The 16,223-nt window shown below is 45.5% G+C and overlaps 1 protein-coding gene and 1 long non-coding RNA gene across 4 annotated transcripts; one reads left to right on the top strand and one right to left on the bottom strand.

Moving 5' to 3' along the window:
• Positions 1-2,821: 2,821 nt before the first annotated feature.
• On the bottom strand, positions 2,822-8,098 carry LOC119133788. 3 transcript variants are annotated; one of them, XR_005100189.1, is made up of 6 exons: positions 8,017-8,097; positions 7,802-7,892; positions 7,470-7,598; positions 6,946-6,995; positions 5,200-5,872; positions 2,822-4,082 (listed from the first exon to the last, which is right to left on the bottom strand). It is a non-coding gene; the product is annotated as an uncharacterized LOC119133788 (long non-coding RNA). The 3 variants fall into 3 exon arrangements; XR_005100190.1 differs by lacking the exon at positions 7,802-7,892 and having other exon boundaries at positions 5,487-5,872; positions 8,017-8,098; XR_005100188.1 differs by lacking the exon at positions 7,802-7,892 and having other exon boundaries at positions 8,017-8,098.
• Positions 8,077-9,193, top strand: LOC119133787 (lectin-like). Its single transcript, XM_037269938.1, has 6 exons — positions 8,077-8,255; positions 8,316-8,410; positions 8,475-8,611; positions 8,675-8,806; positions 8,874-8,988; positions 9,057-9,193. Exons 1-6 carry the CDS (start codon positions 8,095-8,097, stop codon positions 9,122-9,124), a joined length of 708 nt encoding a protein of 235 aa, XP_037125833.1. The 5' UTR covers positions 8,077-8,094; the 3' UTR covers positions 9,125-9,193.
• The last annotated feature ends 7,030 nt before the right edge of the window (positions 9,194-16,223 follow it).

The following is a 16,223-nucleotide window of genomic DNA, read 5'->3' on the forward strand; positions in this document are numbered from 1 at the left end:
AGGTCCCAGTATTGTAGGCCATTAGGATCGGTTAATGGTAGGCGTTGTTTTGTGCTGAATAGCAGAATTTCAGGGAATGGTGAGGGTATGAAATGTCTGATGTTGTATATGATAGAATTGATGCGAAAGAAGACCTTTACCTTTCCACCTTGTGCTGTTTTGGCTGGAACGTTTGAATCACGTTGTCATGGGAAGTCGACTCAACTGGCCATTGTCAGGTGCCGAGCAGAGGGATGCAAGCTTTCCTCCTGATTGCGGATGCACTGGGCGGCCTGCACTTCTCCTTCAATGTGGACCCATTTGCCTTGAAAATAAAAACAATATTGTGTGAATGTAGTTGATGCACCAATTTGTGAATGTTAAACACAGCAAACAGATTCCTGTCTGCAGCCCACCCAAGTTGCAAGATGAATGAGCCAGTCTTTGTTTTGTAATTCAGAGTTCCTGGTCACATACATCATATTTGCAAGCACATAGATTATGAGAGCAAGAGCATTTATCATGTGACATCGGGTGTTTCCTTCACATGCTGATGTAGTGTTCTTCACAAGTGTCCCGTGGAGCGGTAAAGTGGTGTGTGCATCTAATAGCGGGATCAAAGTGTGCCTAGTTTCCATGCATGATGGCCATTCACAGCGACTAGCAATGGCTGAGTGATTGCTAATGTCGTGTAACAGCAAAATAAATACATTGTGTCGGTAAAAAGGATGCGTGTAGTCCAATGTTGCTGTATGTAACAAAAGTACTTAAGTAGAAGTAGTGCAGCAATATTTTTGTCAACACATTTATCCCTACTATGCTAGTGTCACGAATGGGAGTGGAAATGGAGCAGGGAAACCAAGTGCAGCTTGGACCAGGGTTTATTGGCGGAACTCAAAATACAGACTCGGTAAACTGACGTAACTCACTAACAAAACCTAACAACAGGGTGACATTACCAATGACAGCAACAGGAGCCAAAAGGACATCATGACGTTAACAATGATCCGACAGGGAGTGACACACAGACAGGACTTAAATACAAGACAGGTAACAAGAGGCAGGTGAGACTAATCATGGGCACACAGGAGGGGAGGGGCGAGCACACAGACACACGGACAGAAACCACGGAGATGATCGGGGACGAGCTGTGACAGTAACAAAAGTACTCAAGTAGAAGTAGTGCAGCAGTATTTTTGTCAACACACTTATCCCTACTATGCTAGTTCATCGTTTGCCTACCTATTCCACTTACCAAATATTCCAAACTTTCAATTTTGAAATTCACCACAATTTCTCCAAATTTTCTTCATTTCTCAAGTAATTCAACTCGTTTCAACATCATTCGGCAGCATTCCCCGAAGAAGTTATTCATAGTTTTCGCCTTCACACGCAATTTCTCCAGAAATTGCATTTTCTAGTTGATTAAAGCCGTTCGTTGAAATTAGCGCGCTGACATAATACACCAGCGTTATAACAACATCGTTTTCTCTTTAAAATAACGGTCGCAAAATCTGCCAATTTTCAAAGTGGTGAACTTTCCATGGAAAGAAACCCGCAATTCATCATGAAAACCTGCCAGGTATAAACAATATGTAATTGCTTAATGGGTCGCTTTTTGGGTGTTTAGCAAAATAAACGTATTGTTAATTTGACACCAAAATGAAGACTGTCAAATGTGAATGATGAAAAAAAAAAAAAGTATATAAAATGAGGCTTTCAAATCCTGAAAATACACACCGCTGTCAATCTAATTCTGTCATGTCTTTTGTAAATAAATCTGCCTAAAGCCCCCACTGGCTGGAATATACCCCTTCAACAGGTGCTTGCTAGCTAGCTCGTGAGCTAACAGGCTACTAAGGCGATGGCCTGCCTGGGAATTTAAATAACACTAAACTGTTTAAAAAAAATAAAAATAATTACAGTGAAGATTTCTCTTAGCTAGCTACCTACACTGTTGTGATACAAGTTTTTTCTACCAAGGAAAATGGCACACTTTAAAATTGGAAATCATAATAGAATAACAATACAATTTTGTACATCATGTATTATTGCTGCAGTCTTGTGCTGTGCCGGCCTTGGCCACTGGGGGCAACGTAGAAAGACAAAGAAGAATAAAACTACTACTAGGCTAAGTGACTTTTTTTTCATAGAGGCTAAAGAATATGTGGCGTGGACCCCTGCTAACTGTAGACAGAAACAAATCTTGGAATTGACTTCACTTTGAATACATGAAAGTTAAAGGATGCCCATAGCAAGACGCAAGGGAAGGGCAGGCGGGCGTTTCAGCAGAGTCAGATGGGGGTCATTTTCCCAGCCATCCAGAGAGGCCGGGACCTGAGACGCTCTCCGAGGGCAGCCCATCTAAGGGCTAATCCCCAGGAAATACATCCAGGTTTCAGCCGCTATTCCCCCCTTCCCATCCAAAAAAAAGCTCCGTAAATTCAAAGCATGTGTCCCGGGCAAGGGCCAATCCGAGAGCTGCGTTTCCCAGAGTCCGTGCTGATGAAATTTTATTCTTTGCACGAAAACGTGAGCGAGGGCGGAGGGAAAACATAGAATAAAATAAAGCAAACATTGGAGGGAAGATCAAGGAGGAGGAGAAAAGGGTAAGAAGCTGGTCAACGCTTGGGGGGGAAAAAAGAAAAACGTTCCTTTATGAGTACGATCATGTCTCTGATCTCCAGATATCAACAAAATACATTTTTCCCAGGATGACAGCAAAGTTGTGTTGTTGTCGTGGGAAAAGTACGGAATTGTCTGCTCTGGATTGCTCGCCAGTCAGTTGAATAGTACAGCTCACTTCCCGGTCCACTATCAATCACCACTGGGGTTCCTCAGGGTGCCATTGTAAGGCATGGTCTAGTTTCGTTTTACACGACAATTTTGTCTTCATTGAATGAAACATGCGTGCTATTATATTGTAGGAGAGTCTAAGTTTTTTTTTGGTGGGGGGGAACAAAAGTGTAAATCAACAAATAGGAGCATTTGTGAACGCCAAGGCACATGTATTTATGGTTTGGCATTCGCTGAGTCATGTTTTTTTCGCCAAATTTTCAAACTCAAGTTTTTTATTTTAGGGGACTTATCCCTGCTTAATCAATACTTTTTATGTGACATCATCATTTTCTGTTGTAAATATAATTTGATGGCCTGACCCTACGAGAAAAAACAACTGCCAAGTGGACAGTTTTTTTTTTTTTTCTGCTAACAAGATCGGCTGGCGTCCTTTTCATAATCTGATCCTCAGCCATTAAAGCGGACTGAAGGAGGAATCTCCAACATAAGGACAGCTTCTATCCCCCTCGCCCCCTCCCTCATGTCAGCTTCTGTACCCCCCCGCCCCTCTTTGCTGGTCTCCGTGACACCCGAAAAGGGTTAAATCCCTCCCCGGGCCGCCCTCCTCACACTTAGCGCGGGCAACCCGATAGCCGGCCGCCTTTTGATGGCCTGATTCCCCAGCTTAGGAGAATAAATTAAAAGCAAGCCTCCTCCTCGGAGCGCACCGCGGCTGCTGATTTAGGATTTGCATCTGGAATGGGAGCTTTCGCCTCCCTCCCTCTTTCCTTCCGCAATTTTCAGGGGGCTGTATATATTTTGATCAAATATGCGCCTAATGGAAGGCCGGTGCAACCGTCAATCAAACAAAGCCGCCGAGTTGTTGGTATGAGGACCTTTGAACTGAGCCCCCCCTCCAGCGTTGCTACCTATCCTTGGAAATAGTTTCATTTAAAACACATTTGCTGATAGTTATAGTTGTCAACAGTTTGTCTTGTTTATACAAATGAAAACAGATACCAAAGAACTCAACCTGAGTACAGTAGGCAAGTATTTGTTGACAAAGAAGGCCACTTTGCACAAAGCGAAGAAGGCATCCTTGAAGGCGTGAGCGTGGATATAAATGGCCTTTTATCTGCATTGGCCGGCTCGCGGGGGTTATTGTGAGGTTATCCAAGGCCGTGCACACACCTACACACGCGCACATATTTCCACACCAGTATTCCTTCGCACACGCACGCACGGGTTAATGTGAGGGCCAGATCGAACGGGGTCAAGCCCGGCAGATAAACTCCGGCCCAGGAGGTTCCAGAGTCTCGGCGGATCTGCAAATCATTAAGCTCAAGGTGATTCACGACGGCTTCACCCGGGGGATTGTGGGACCGTCCAGTAGTGTTAGCTCGTGAGTGAACGATTCGTTCAAAGGAACAAATCTTTTCAGTGAACGCGAGGGAACGAATCACTTCCTAAAGTGATTTGTTCTTTTTTCCGTTCATATGACTTCAACCAGTAGGTGTCGGTAATGCGCTTTGAAGCTGGTGCCACCTCGCCGTAAAACAAAACGAAGAAGAAAAGGACGTCACTTCCCGTTCACGAACGAGTCAATGGGTGAACTGCCTTCCTTCCCGTGCATCAACGGATCAGTCAGTGAACGTGTTGCGTTTCCCTCCTGGCGTGAACTATGCTTTGCGCCTGCAGACATTAAAGATGATCATGAAACATCATCATAAAGTACATTTCAAACACGCAATCTCATGTGAAATTGCAGTAGATACATTGGATAACAATATTTAGGAGTATATATTCATACACGTTATTTAAAAACTGATAAGTGTTATAAAATAAAGATTACACAAAGAGAAGCATAATCTCCCCGTTTTTGCATAACGGCGCATCCCTTCATGCAATAAAGTTAGCCGTTAGCTTGGAGAAAACGTGCATAAAAGAAATGGTGTTATATTGAGTGGTTCTTTCTTTCCATCGTAAATCCACATTCTGGCTTAGATAGTTCAAGCCAGGAGGGAGACGCAACACGTTCACTGACTGATCCGTTGACGCACGGGAAGGAAGGCAGTTCACCCATTGGCTCGTTCGTGAACGGGAAGTGACGTCATTTTCTTCTTCGTTTTGTTTTACGGCGAGGTGGCACCAGCTTCAAAGCGTATTACCGACACCTACTGGTTGAAGTCATATGAACGGAAAAAAGAACAAATCACTTTAGGACACAGATGCGTTCGGTTAGTAAACAGGAAATGCAATTCACGACTTGTTCGTGAACGGGAAGTGACGTCATTTTCTTCTTCGTTTTGTTTTACGGCGAGGTGGCACCAGCTTCAATGCGCATTACCGACACCTACTGGTTGAAGTCATATGAACGGAAAAAAGAACGTTCACTCTCGTTCACTGAAAGGATTCGTTCCTTTGAACGAATCGTTCACTCACGAGCCAACACTAAGGCTGACTGGCCTCGATCTTGTGTGAGGCTTTGTGTGTAACAAAAACACAACTTGTCCCTGCTTGAGTTGGAACCCTGACAGTGTTTGAAAACACGCTAAATGAAGAGCATCAAAGCTTGACGACAGCTTAAGAAAAATTACAAAAAAAAAAAAAAAAAAGATTGCATAAAAGCGTATTTGTCCAGCTGCTTTGCGAGCCGCAAATGTACTGTCAAAAATAGCGGCTTCAGTTCCACTTCTCAAAGATTTTTTAAAAATAAGTAAATGCCTCACCTCAACTAAATACCTCTGGAAAAACCTTTGGTGAATGGGTGGGGGCCGCTGTCAGTCCACACGTCGCCAGTCGGCTAAGTTGCATCCCGGTCCCGCACCTTCCGACTTTTTGATGTGATTATGGCGCAGCCCCAAGCCACCCAGGATGAAGGCTCACCCCGAGGGTGAGCTTTGCTGACTCAGCGAGGCTTTCATAGTCTTTGTCCTCTTTTGTTTGCCACCTTTCGTGACGATGCGTACAAGCACGCCACCCCTGACTCACCGTTTGCTTCGAAAGTTGTCAAGTTGCACTTCTTTGGCACCGATGATTTTAGTGTTCAGGCGTACGTGGTTGACAATGACATCAATTTATTGCAGCCTCCTCAACGTTCAAATATGTAGCAGATCTGCATGTTCATGAAAATATGATCATTGCAAGTGGCTCTTGAGAATCACTGCACTCCCTGACAAATTTTTTTAATGCATATTTTGCATTTCTTTTAATCAAATGTCAACTTGCTTGGGATTTTGTTGCAAAAGAACTAAGTAACACACACACACACACACACACACACACACACACACACACACACACACACACACACACACACACACACACACACACAAATGGCACTGTGAGAAGGCGACAGCGAAAGGCCCCAAATCCTCCTATAAGCTCCTAATTGCGCCGCATTGTCCTGATGGACTTTGAACTCCAAATAGAGGACGGATGACACCAGACGCCATCACTCTTTGTGTCTGCATGTGTGTGTGTGTGTGTGTGTGTGTGTGTGTGTGTGTGTGTGTGTGTGTGTGTGTGTGTGTGTGTGTGTGTGTGTGTGTGTGCGCGAGTGAGTGACAGGTCCTGGCTGGAGGTCCCGTCTTCCTAAAAGTATCACAAGCGATGGCTTAATGCATCAAGAGCCAGGTACCTGAAACTAATGAGCAGGACAGAAAATGGACATGTGTGGCCCACATAGCTGAGAAAACTCACTCACTCACTCACTCACTCACTCACTGACTGACTGACTGACTGTGTGTAAGCTTAAAAAATGACAATGTACAAGAAGGCTTTCAAAAACCCTAACCCTAAACAACCATAAGTAGTACATCAGAAGAGGCACAACTTTACATTTGAATATAAAACCACATTTTTTTTTTTTTTTTAGCAAAGCATGTATCTCAACATGGTGGGTGTTCACTGTATTGTTAAATCAAGTTGTATATTTTTCTTTACAGCGAGAAAATGGAGATTGTAAACATAGTGGACGTTACAGGAAATCAGCCAAAATGAGACAACCAAGAGAGCAATCTGAAAATCAGGGTCCCCGTAATAACACCGCACTCTTTATTGAGGCGGGGGGGGGGGAAATTGCGCTATTTGTAATTAATGCTCAATTAAACTCCACGCGGTTGCCCCCCAAATCCCTCCGGTGAGCCCCCACAGCTGGTCTACATTGGCCCGCAGAGCTCTGGTTACCTTGTTAAGGTGCACGGGGGCTTCCACGCTGATCCCGGACAGCAGATTGCCTTTGAAAAAAATCAATACATAAATAAATACATCAATAAATAGCGTAATCACATGCAGATGGCCGAAACATTTGGGCGCAAACAATTAATAGAACTTTTTAGTGTGCTTTCTCGCAAATGGAGACCTTGTGACCTCAAGCGGTTAAGAGATTGCAGAGGGGACATTCCGCCACGTGTTGACTCTGAGTCAATGGTTACGTGAAAGTTACCTCACGACCGCCGTCGTGTTGCGACACGAGGCTCGCGTCACAATGTCGCAAAAGTGAGCCGGCCAGCCGATGCCACCGACATGTCACCCGGTGTCATCTCCGTGTTAACACCTCGGACGGGTTACGGGCGTGACAGCCAGAGTGAAATCGGCGGTGCAGCTGACAGACGGCCTCCCATGACCTCGCCGCTAACCCGCTGGTGAAGACAGCTGCTTTCATAACGGCGAGTACGCCGCAGAGGTCAACGGAATTATTTGATTTGTACCTTTTTGGTATTGCTGTTAGACTGCGAGGAAGAAGGTCGCTTGGGAAGCGTCGCCGACTCCGCCTCCAACGCCGCAGGGGTGAGCACGCCCTGCGCCGAGACCCTCAAGGCTGTGCACCTTGATAAAACCTGAATAATAAAAAAATTAAATAAAAATCAACAAGGGTGTGTCTCTTAATTATACATATATATAAATTTAGTTGCACAAAATGTCAGTGGAATTTTCTAGAAAAAAAAGCAAATGAGCAAATATTGACAGAGTGTTTAATGAAAGAGGAGATGATGAGCCAAGAAACAAAATTTGGGATTGGGTATTAATAATATGAATATACTTGTGTGTTTTCTTCAAAATCCGGGGCAGCACGGTTCCGAATGAACCAAAGTTTTTGAACGTGCTGGGCATGCCGATCAATAAAATCAAGGCTGGAGGAGATTGAGGCATGGATGAGATGGACCGACAGCATTTGCTTGGACACGCTTTGTGGTGGTGTCAAAATGGAGGTGACACATGTCTGAGTTCACGTTCACTGGTACTAACTCAGCTTACCTTGACGTGTCCCGTTTCCAGATGGCGAGTGAATTCAATTTGCAAATGAGCGCCGTTCACCAGCTTTGAAGAACCTCCATGCCTGCAAGCGCTGCTCGTCTTGACAAACAAGAGCAAGCGCGCTGCCAATTTTATTTGGCTGCGAGGCGTCCGTCGTCACTACTTAAGGGGGTCCGAGTTCAGGCCGGGAGGAGACGCAGGAGCCTGACAGAAGAGCCTCGCATCATCTCGCATCTGTGGTGAGAGAGACAAAGATGTTACCTACTTGTTCACACAAACTGACTTTATGACATTTACAGGTCAAATCTGGCAGCCATGCTTTCTTTTGCGGCAAACTTGTTCCTAGCGGGGGCGCTGCTGTTCACCGGGTCCTTCGCTCAGATTTTAAGATACGGTAACGAGAAAGCCGTCGGTGGCATCCGCCAAAAAGGCACAAGTGACTGTTTTTGTTGTCGCAGAGACTTTGGAGGAAGTTTTGGAAATGTGTCGCGTCCAGGACGTGCCCGTGGAACCTTGTGGTCAAGATCTTTACCGCCTCAATGATGACACCTGCGTCAGAGTATCGCCCTATGGTCTGACTTTCCCCCATGCTGAGGTGAGACGGCGGACGGACGCGGCGCTGTGGTGCCTGCCCACTCAGCCGTGATCTCCATTTTAGGCTTTTTGCGATAAAGAAGGCGGCCAAGTGGTCACGCTGGCAAATCTGAACGAGTTCAGAAAGCTGCTGTGCATCGTCGCCACGGCGATCCCGCGCCGACTGCACTACTGGGTGGGCGCCATCAGAGATGGGGTGAGTATGACGGACGGCGCTCGGAACGCCATGTTAAGAAACGCTCACGCCGCAATGGTTCCGTCAGGATGACTTTGTGTGGGTGGACGGAAGCGGAATCATCCCTCCCGATGGCCCCTGGCGCCACAATCAGCCCGACAACTTTGGCGGCTACGAGAATTGCGTTTGGATGAACTCTTTCGGTAAGTCGGAGCTCCGCGCCGAAGTCCTCTCATGTGAGGTGTGTCTGAAACTTGCCGTCTTTGTCCAGACTGGGGCCAATTGAACGACGGGCCTTGCGATGACAGAACTCCGGTGGTGTGTCAGTACCCGGCCTAGCTGGCGTCTGCCGTCAATCTCCCAAAAATTGCCAGCGTGCACCAGCAATAAAATTCAACCAGCAAGCAACTTCTCATGCCTGTTGTCGTTTTTGTTTGGAAAAACGTTCACGCTCCAGATTAGACCGTCGGCGACTTTGAGCTCCACCACGGGTCACGGCGCCGCGCAGCCAATCAACAAATTGCTAACTAACGAGGGAGCGAGAAGAAAGCTGTCACACCTTCCTCGTCCTCTAGCAGGTTAAAAAAAGAACGTAAAAGAAAAACACGCTCCTTTTTCTGTGTGCAAAGACAACAGGGCGCTGTTGATGAATGGCACTTTCTGCACGGTTTACTCTGCAGTGAAAACGCCTTGGAGTGACTCATTTTTCATACTGAAAGAAGAAGAAGAAGGGAGGGGAGGGGGGGGGACGGGCACGGTTGGAAGACATCACAAATATTAGCCGCGTGTTTGAATGGGCCACTGAGAAAAACTCCAGTTGATGCAAAGTGGGCCCTTTGTTAGTTTTGGCTTCTTCAACTGCACCTTTCACCTTGTCAAAGGAGCCCGGCCAAAATTGCATTTTACCAGCAAGACAAACACTCAACTACATCTGACGCACTTACTATTTGTGATAAAAATTGCTTACTAAGTTTTTTTTTTTTGTCTTTACTGTCAAAACGCAACGTCTACACACCCCATTCAAAACCAGAGAGTGAACAAAATAAAATACAACAGGGCAGCCAGCCCTGGGATTTTTGAACATGGAGGACATCAGGTAGTTGTGTGTATTTGTCAGTTTGTGGGTGAAGAAAGAAAATAATTGCTATAAAAAAAAAACACCCGAGTCACTGAGGCTTGGTGGGAACACATGAGAACCTGTCGCTTGACAAGCGGCTGATTAATTACCATCAATGCAGGTGGCCGATTTGATTTGACGTCAACGTGCTCACAATGAGGAGGCGCGGTGTCAAACGACACAACAATGGCCGACCGAGGTGGTGTGCGCGGGAGCTGCCATGTTTATTGAAGGACTGACGACTTTTTTCAACGCCTTTTCCCGTGTTATTATTTATTTGCCCGCTACCATGACGACAGCGCGCATGCAGTCGTACAAAATCAACCATCTGTCATTCAAATTACACGTTGTGTATTTAAAACAATCCCATAACTTTGCCTTTTGAAATTTAGCCTAGCTTAATGCTAGCACACTGTAAGAAACACCATACACAGGCTAGCCAGTAGCGTATAAATAGCAATAAATACTTAAAATACTCACAGGTATGTATTCTTTAGCATCTGCAAAAACTAAGCAATATGACTGAGGCGTTGCAACTGACTTCCTGCATGTCTGAATTATGCTGCCCCCTGGTGGACAATGCGTACGCAGCAGAAAGAGCAGCACAATGTCAATTGAATCGAAGCAAAAATTGTGGCAAAAAAATAAACAGTTCTTTACAATTGATTGATTTAATGATATTATGACTGCTATGTTTTTATAAAATACTGTGCACTACTAAAGTGTTATTTTACATCGTAAAAAAACACACACATGGCAGCACTTCATCGCAGTTCTCGTTGTTCCGAGAGACGTTGATGAAGAGCCTCATCGGACTTGTAAAGAGGAGATGGTCCACTTTGAAGTGGGCCTGACACTGTCCAGATGCAAGTGCATGCGTGTGTGTGTGCGTGCGTGTGTGCAGTACTTAGTCCAAGTCTCTGTGTTTGTCATTCCAGAGTTATAAACGTGGATGTAAACACAAAAGAAAGAGCGCAAGAGGTCTGGATACAAAAGCGCTGATATGCTGAGCGTGCAAGTCGGAGTGCAATTTAGGGGCTGGCAGGAGCTCGTCCAAGAGGAGCTTCCAGAAAAGCAAGCGGACTGAAAAGCCAAGTTTGATGATTTTTGACAACAACCGACATAGCTTGTAGCCATTAAATTCATTCTTACGAGTCGTAATGACTTTTTGGCCTTGTGGAATGACATCATATGGCAGTGGTGAAAGTCTTCTTTTGTTTACGTGTGTGTGTGTGTGACGTGTCGCAACAGCGGCAAATAGCTGAGCTGGCTACGTCCGCGTTAATGCGTTGACACGCGGCGTAATCAGTGCAAACAAAGCTAAGCAAGTCTTAGCACATAAATTGTTAGCGTAGCCTTTCAAAGCAGGAAAAGGCGGAATATGCGTCAAAATGCGCCACGCGAGGCCCCGGTGAAGCGCACGCGGGTCATTGAGGGCCCCGACCCTTCCCCAACCCAAAGCAACCCGCTCGACGGTTATTGAAGAGGCCAGTGTCAGCGAGCGTCTCATCACTTCGTAAGTCTTGTCGCATCTTCCCGCAAACGGGCCTAATGCATCCCGTTTGACCCTGCGTGCCATAAATCACACGGCGGGCCTCAGATCTCCAAAGCGTGTACATGACCTCGCGTGTGCGCGCGCATGTATGTGTATATTGCACATGTGTAAAAGGATTAGCACAAAAAACAGAGTAAAAAAAAGTCAGATGTTAAGAATTAAAAGGGTTGATTTCATTAGATCAATGGCCATTGTGTGTCCGTTGTGCGCCGCTAGGGGGCAGTAACAACATAGGTGTGCTACAAGTCTTTTTGATAAGGTCATCACAATTAAGCTGTCATCATATTTTGTCAATTTTCACAGTTTTTAATATCTATTATTTGATTCCGTTTTATGACTTTTCTTATATTTTACTGGGCCCAACTCTATACTAGCCGCCTATCAAAAGGTGGGAAGAGCCCGACATTCCCAGCATTCCCGCACAGCTCGCAACCCCCCTGACAGCCTTAAATGATTAACGTTCCCATGCGGGCCGCTGATCGCCGCTCGCAGCGACCTCTCTTCCTTCTTTTGGGCTTTAATTAGCGCCGCCCTAATTAGCGCGCTTGCTCCAAGAAGCTACTGTGACATGTGCTGCATGGAAAAAAGTTGCAGCTTCAGAGGCCTCGAGCTTGCACGCGGTTGGAGGGCACGCTCGATAGGGGGCACTAGTGGGTCTCTTGGCTCTGTGCGTGCGCGTGTGTTTGAGATACAAAAACAAAATAAAACAAAAACTAGGGATTATAGACATTTAAAAAGAAATATGTGACTTTTTAGGGGAACTAAATCAGCCGGCTGGGGATAAATGACAGTGAAAAACTGGAAAAATAAATACAAAAAATCTGATAGAAAAACAGCTTGGATATAACGAAGAAAAAATAAGAATAAAAATAAACAATTACAAATCAGTCGACGAATCAGATTTGAAACGACTCTTGCAAAAAATGGAGTTGAGCCATAATAATAATAAAGATTACTATCTTTGTGCGGGCAACCAAAACAAAGTCACTTGTTCGGAAACATGCGCCTCATCCTCACCACAATCGCGGCGGCCCTTGCTACATCCCGCTTTCAAATCAGAGCAAGGGGATGAGGGGAAGGTTCAAAGGTCAAATCTACAGAGGGATTTAAGGGCCTTAACTTCATCACGGAGCAGCAGAGGTGACCTGCCGCCACCACACACACACACACACATATGCACACAAATAACAATAATAGAAAACCTCGGGCGGGACCCGATGCCCAAAAGTGGCTGTGTTGTTTTTCAAGCCCAGTTTAACTGAAAGAAATTTATTTTGCTCTCACAAAAATCTTTGGAAATAACAACCCCATATTTATCTTGTAATAATTATTATTCAATTCAAATGTGTACATGTTTTATTTTAAAACATCAATCGTCTCTGGATTTGTAATATTTTGTTCTCTAATTATTGAGTTATTCCACATATAATTACGATTATTTTTCTTAGTGAATGAAAATAGTCTATGCAATTATAAGTTTTAAATATTTAATTTAGAATTTAGGTGACCCCCACAACAACAAAAAATGAAGTAACTCGACACCATATGCAGCAAAAGTTGTCAATCCGCGTGTGCAATATTGGAAAAAGATGAAAGATGCTCCCGTTAGGTTCTCACGGACAGATGAGGACGACGACGGTGGGAGCGCCCGTGTGTCGGCCGTGAGTGATCGTCTAACCGTCATCCGATACCGTCGACGCGGATCACTTTGCACCCTTTAGACGCCAGCCATGCCGACTTGTATTTCTAACTTCAACTCTAACGTAGTGCTTGTATGCCAATCTTATTTTTTTTAAATTAATTAATTAATTTATATTTATTTATTTGGCAGGGACGGTTGGGATGTTAGTTGCTACATTAGCATGATTGTGGCTAAAGGCCACCCTCTTGATTTTGCAATTGGCAAGCTGGAGGATGGACGACCCCGTCCGCCCTGGCTTTTTGCTTCATTTGGCTCACACGCAAACAACAAAATAACCCCCCCCAAAAAAAAGGCAGGAGGCTTGCTGAGATCTTTCCTCTGCTCAAGCCCAGACACCCTTAATCCCTGCGTGGGGGTTTAGGCAGGGGAGAGAGGGCCGACTGGAGTTGTTCCCAGCCCGGCAGCGGGAGCCTAATTGGGGGCCCGCAAGTTGAATCGGAGCTCCACCCCGCAGTAGTCTTCATCAGTGTCGTTTGGGGAGATAACTCAAATAGGACTGCGATGAGTCATCAATTTGGCGATCAAACAAACGTCATTTTTCCTTTCTCTTTTTCTTTACACCCCAAACAAATGACTTTTCAGATGAAAAATCCAGTTTCCATTGGGGCTATGTGCTTTTCAATAATGAGCAATGGTTGACACATACGTTGTGCATGTCCAAGCCGTAATTCACATGGCCGCGAGGTTATGTGTGCGTCAGGATGAGTCAGCATCCGCTCATTCAAGGATTTGATAAGTCCGCACACATCCAAAATATCTCCTCATCTTCTAAAACAAGACGACAAATCTAATATCGACTTAGTGAGCGTCATGTTCGTACAACGTTTATCTTGTAAAAAAAAGACGTTCCTCCGCCTGTCTCGTGGACGCTAGCAGGAGTGATGGCGTAATGTGGGCGGGGCTACCGAGGGACAGGTGAGTCTATAGAGTAATTGGTTTCCTGAAGAGGATTAACTTGTCTGCCTCGGGCCTCTCCCTTAAACAATATACAGGTAGTGTGTATCCTCGGTTGCCATAGCAACAAGAATCTTTTGGCACACTCTTTGTCCCCTTTGCATAGAAAACCTTTTAACAATACATTATACGCATGTTAATATAAAGAGACTTAAATACTTGGAATGTTTACCCGGGTAAGTTAGCGCCACGTTAGCATCCGAGCGCTAACAGTATAAGATATTTTTGGTTGCGTTGGAAAACGAGTGAAATATATTTCCGACAATATGTGGCGTAAACATTGTAACCTGAATTCCGAATTGTTTGAGAACCGAGCTGAGCCAAAATTTTACAGGATTTGTTTTTTTCTCTAATTGTCGTGAGTTTTGGTAAATGGTCTTCGACTTTTCAAGATGGCCGGAGATCAGGAGATGACAACTCTACCATGGCGCCCCCAAAGAGTTTTTAGTAGGTAGCGGTAATGCAACTCCAAAATTAATTTCCAACTGCTCAAAAAAGAATTGGATCATTTTTGAAACATTTACAGTTAATACTTTAAAATAGTGCAGGTCAATGCTTTAAAAAAAGTACTAATTTTGCGTGACACCATGCACCCGTGCTTCGTGACTTTTTGGGCATGTTCAATGCCCCAAACAAAGCAAGTCAAGCATTAGCTCCGCGGTGCAGGAAATAAAACAGGGATGGGCCCCGAGATGCATCCCTTCCCTTTTATGAAGGGATTTACATTTGATTGACAGCTGCAAAGCAAAGTGACACATCCACAAAATAGCAGCTAGCCGCAGGGCTAAAGCAAAGCGAGCGAGCGCGCGACGTTCCCACCGTGCGGCTGCATGACAGGAAGAAACTAAACGCCCAGACCATGCACGCCTTCATCCACGAGTCGTGTCTGAACACAAATCTGGCGAGAAGGGACTGCATTCATGTGGACAATGCAAGAGAAACAGTTAAGATATAAATGAAGAAATACCCTGCTAATACTCCCCGAGCAGATTTTGACAGCATTTATGGCACTTCAAACACACCTAAATCCATTTAAACACATAACACGGAAGAGGATTTAGTGTGCTGGCATCTAGTGGTCAAGAGTGGAATTACGGCCAAAATGAAAGGAGGGCAAAATAGAGAGACAAACTGGACAAGGAAAATCTGCAAACTATTGAGGCCGTGAACCGGGAAATGAGTCAAGACGCATCATTTTCCCACCAACTCGGTGGAAGAGGATCCTTTCTCACGGCACACCAACTGATGCGACCAGCTGGCCTACAAAATGTGGGCATGGTGCAGCCACTTGGAGGGCGGGACCACTTTAAATCGTCAGAGGGTTTGTTATCATGTCAAAGAAGCCATGATGGTCTGATTTACTCCAGCGCTGATGCGTCACAGGAATGTGACACAGTTGGTTTTGCCTTGCACGCCCGAGCCCCGAAAGACCGGCAGGCGCTGCGGTGGCGGCGATTGACGGCAAGCCGCCCGTGAAAGTTGCGATGCTGATACGCCACATCAACTGAAGGGACTTCCGCTCGAGCGTGAAAGCCAGTGTCAAAATATTAGAGAGCGCTCTCCTCGGGATACACAGCAAACTCCACAAACATGGCCGCCACCGCCATTCTGCCACACACTAAGCTTGGCTCAAACATGGCCGACATCCTTCTCCAGAAGTGTTCTGGCAGGTAGGCAAGAGGAAGCTACCTTGCGGATGCGTCCATCCCATTGTTCTGGCAAAAGCAACCAAGCGTCGGGGCAACCTGTGATACAATCAGCCCCATTGGGCGATGGCTATCTCTGCTCTTTCTATTGTGGAAAAGATAATGAGGGCACAAAGTACTTAACTACTTAACTACAGTAGCCCACTAGTGTGTTTGTTGTTACTTCCAGTCTGCCTTCCAGCAGCCAATTAGTCATCTGACAAGTTGGCATCTCAAGACAACAGCGCAAACGACAGCACAGGCCTCGCCTCTTAAAGGCACCCGAATGGCCAACGACGACCTCGCCCTCTCATTTGTGTCATCTCGCAAGCCGGGGCCATGACGGGTGCGATGTGGGCAGGTCATGTGAGGTTTCGCCGAGCCGTGTTTTTATTGCGCTGTTGACTTTGCGCCGTTCGCTGCCG

This window comes from Syngnathus acus, chromosome 14 (genome assembly GCF_901709675.1).
Source record: "Syngnathus acus chromosome 14, fSynAcu1.2, whole genome shotgun sequence".
In the NCBI taxonomy this organism is placed as follows: domain Eukaryota; kingdom Metazoa; phylum Chordata; class Actinopteri; order Syngnathiformes; family Syngnathidae; genus Syngnathus; species Syngnathus acus.

Coding starts and splice junctions, on each gene's coding strand:
- LOC119133787 (XM_037269938.1), top strand. CDS start 8,095: ATGCCTGCAAGCGCTGCTCGTCTTGACAAACAAGAGCAAGCGCGCTGC. Junction 8,411..8,474: donor CGCTCAGATTTTAAGATACG/GTAACGAGAAAG, acceptor TTGTTGTCGCAG/AGACTTTGGAGGAAGTTTTG. Junction 8,807..8,873: donor TGGGCGCCATCAGAGATGGG/GTGAGTATGACG, acceptor TGGTTCCGTCAG/GATGACTTTGTGTGGGTGGA.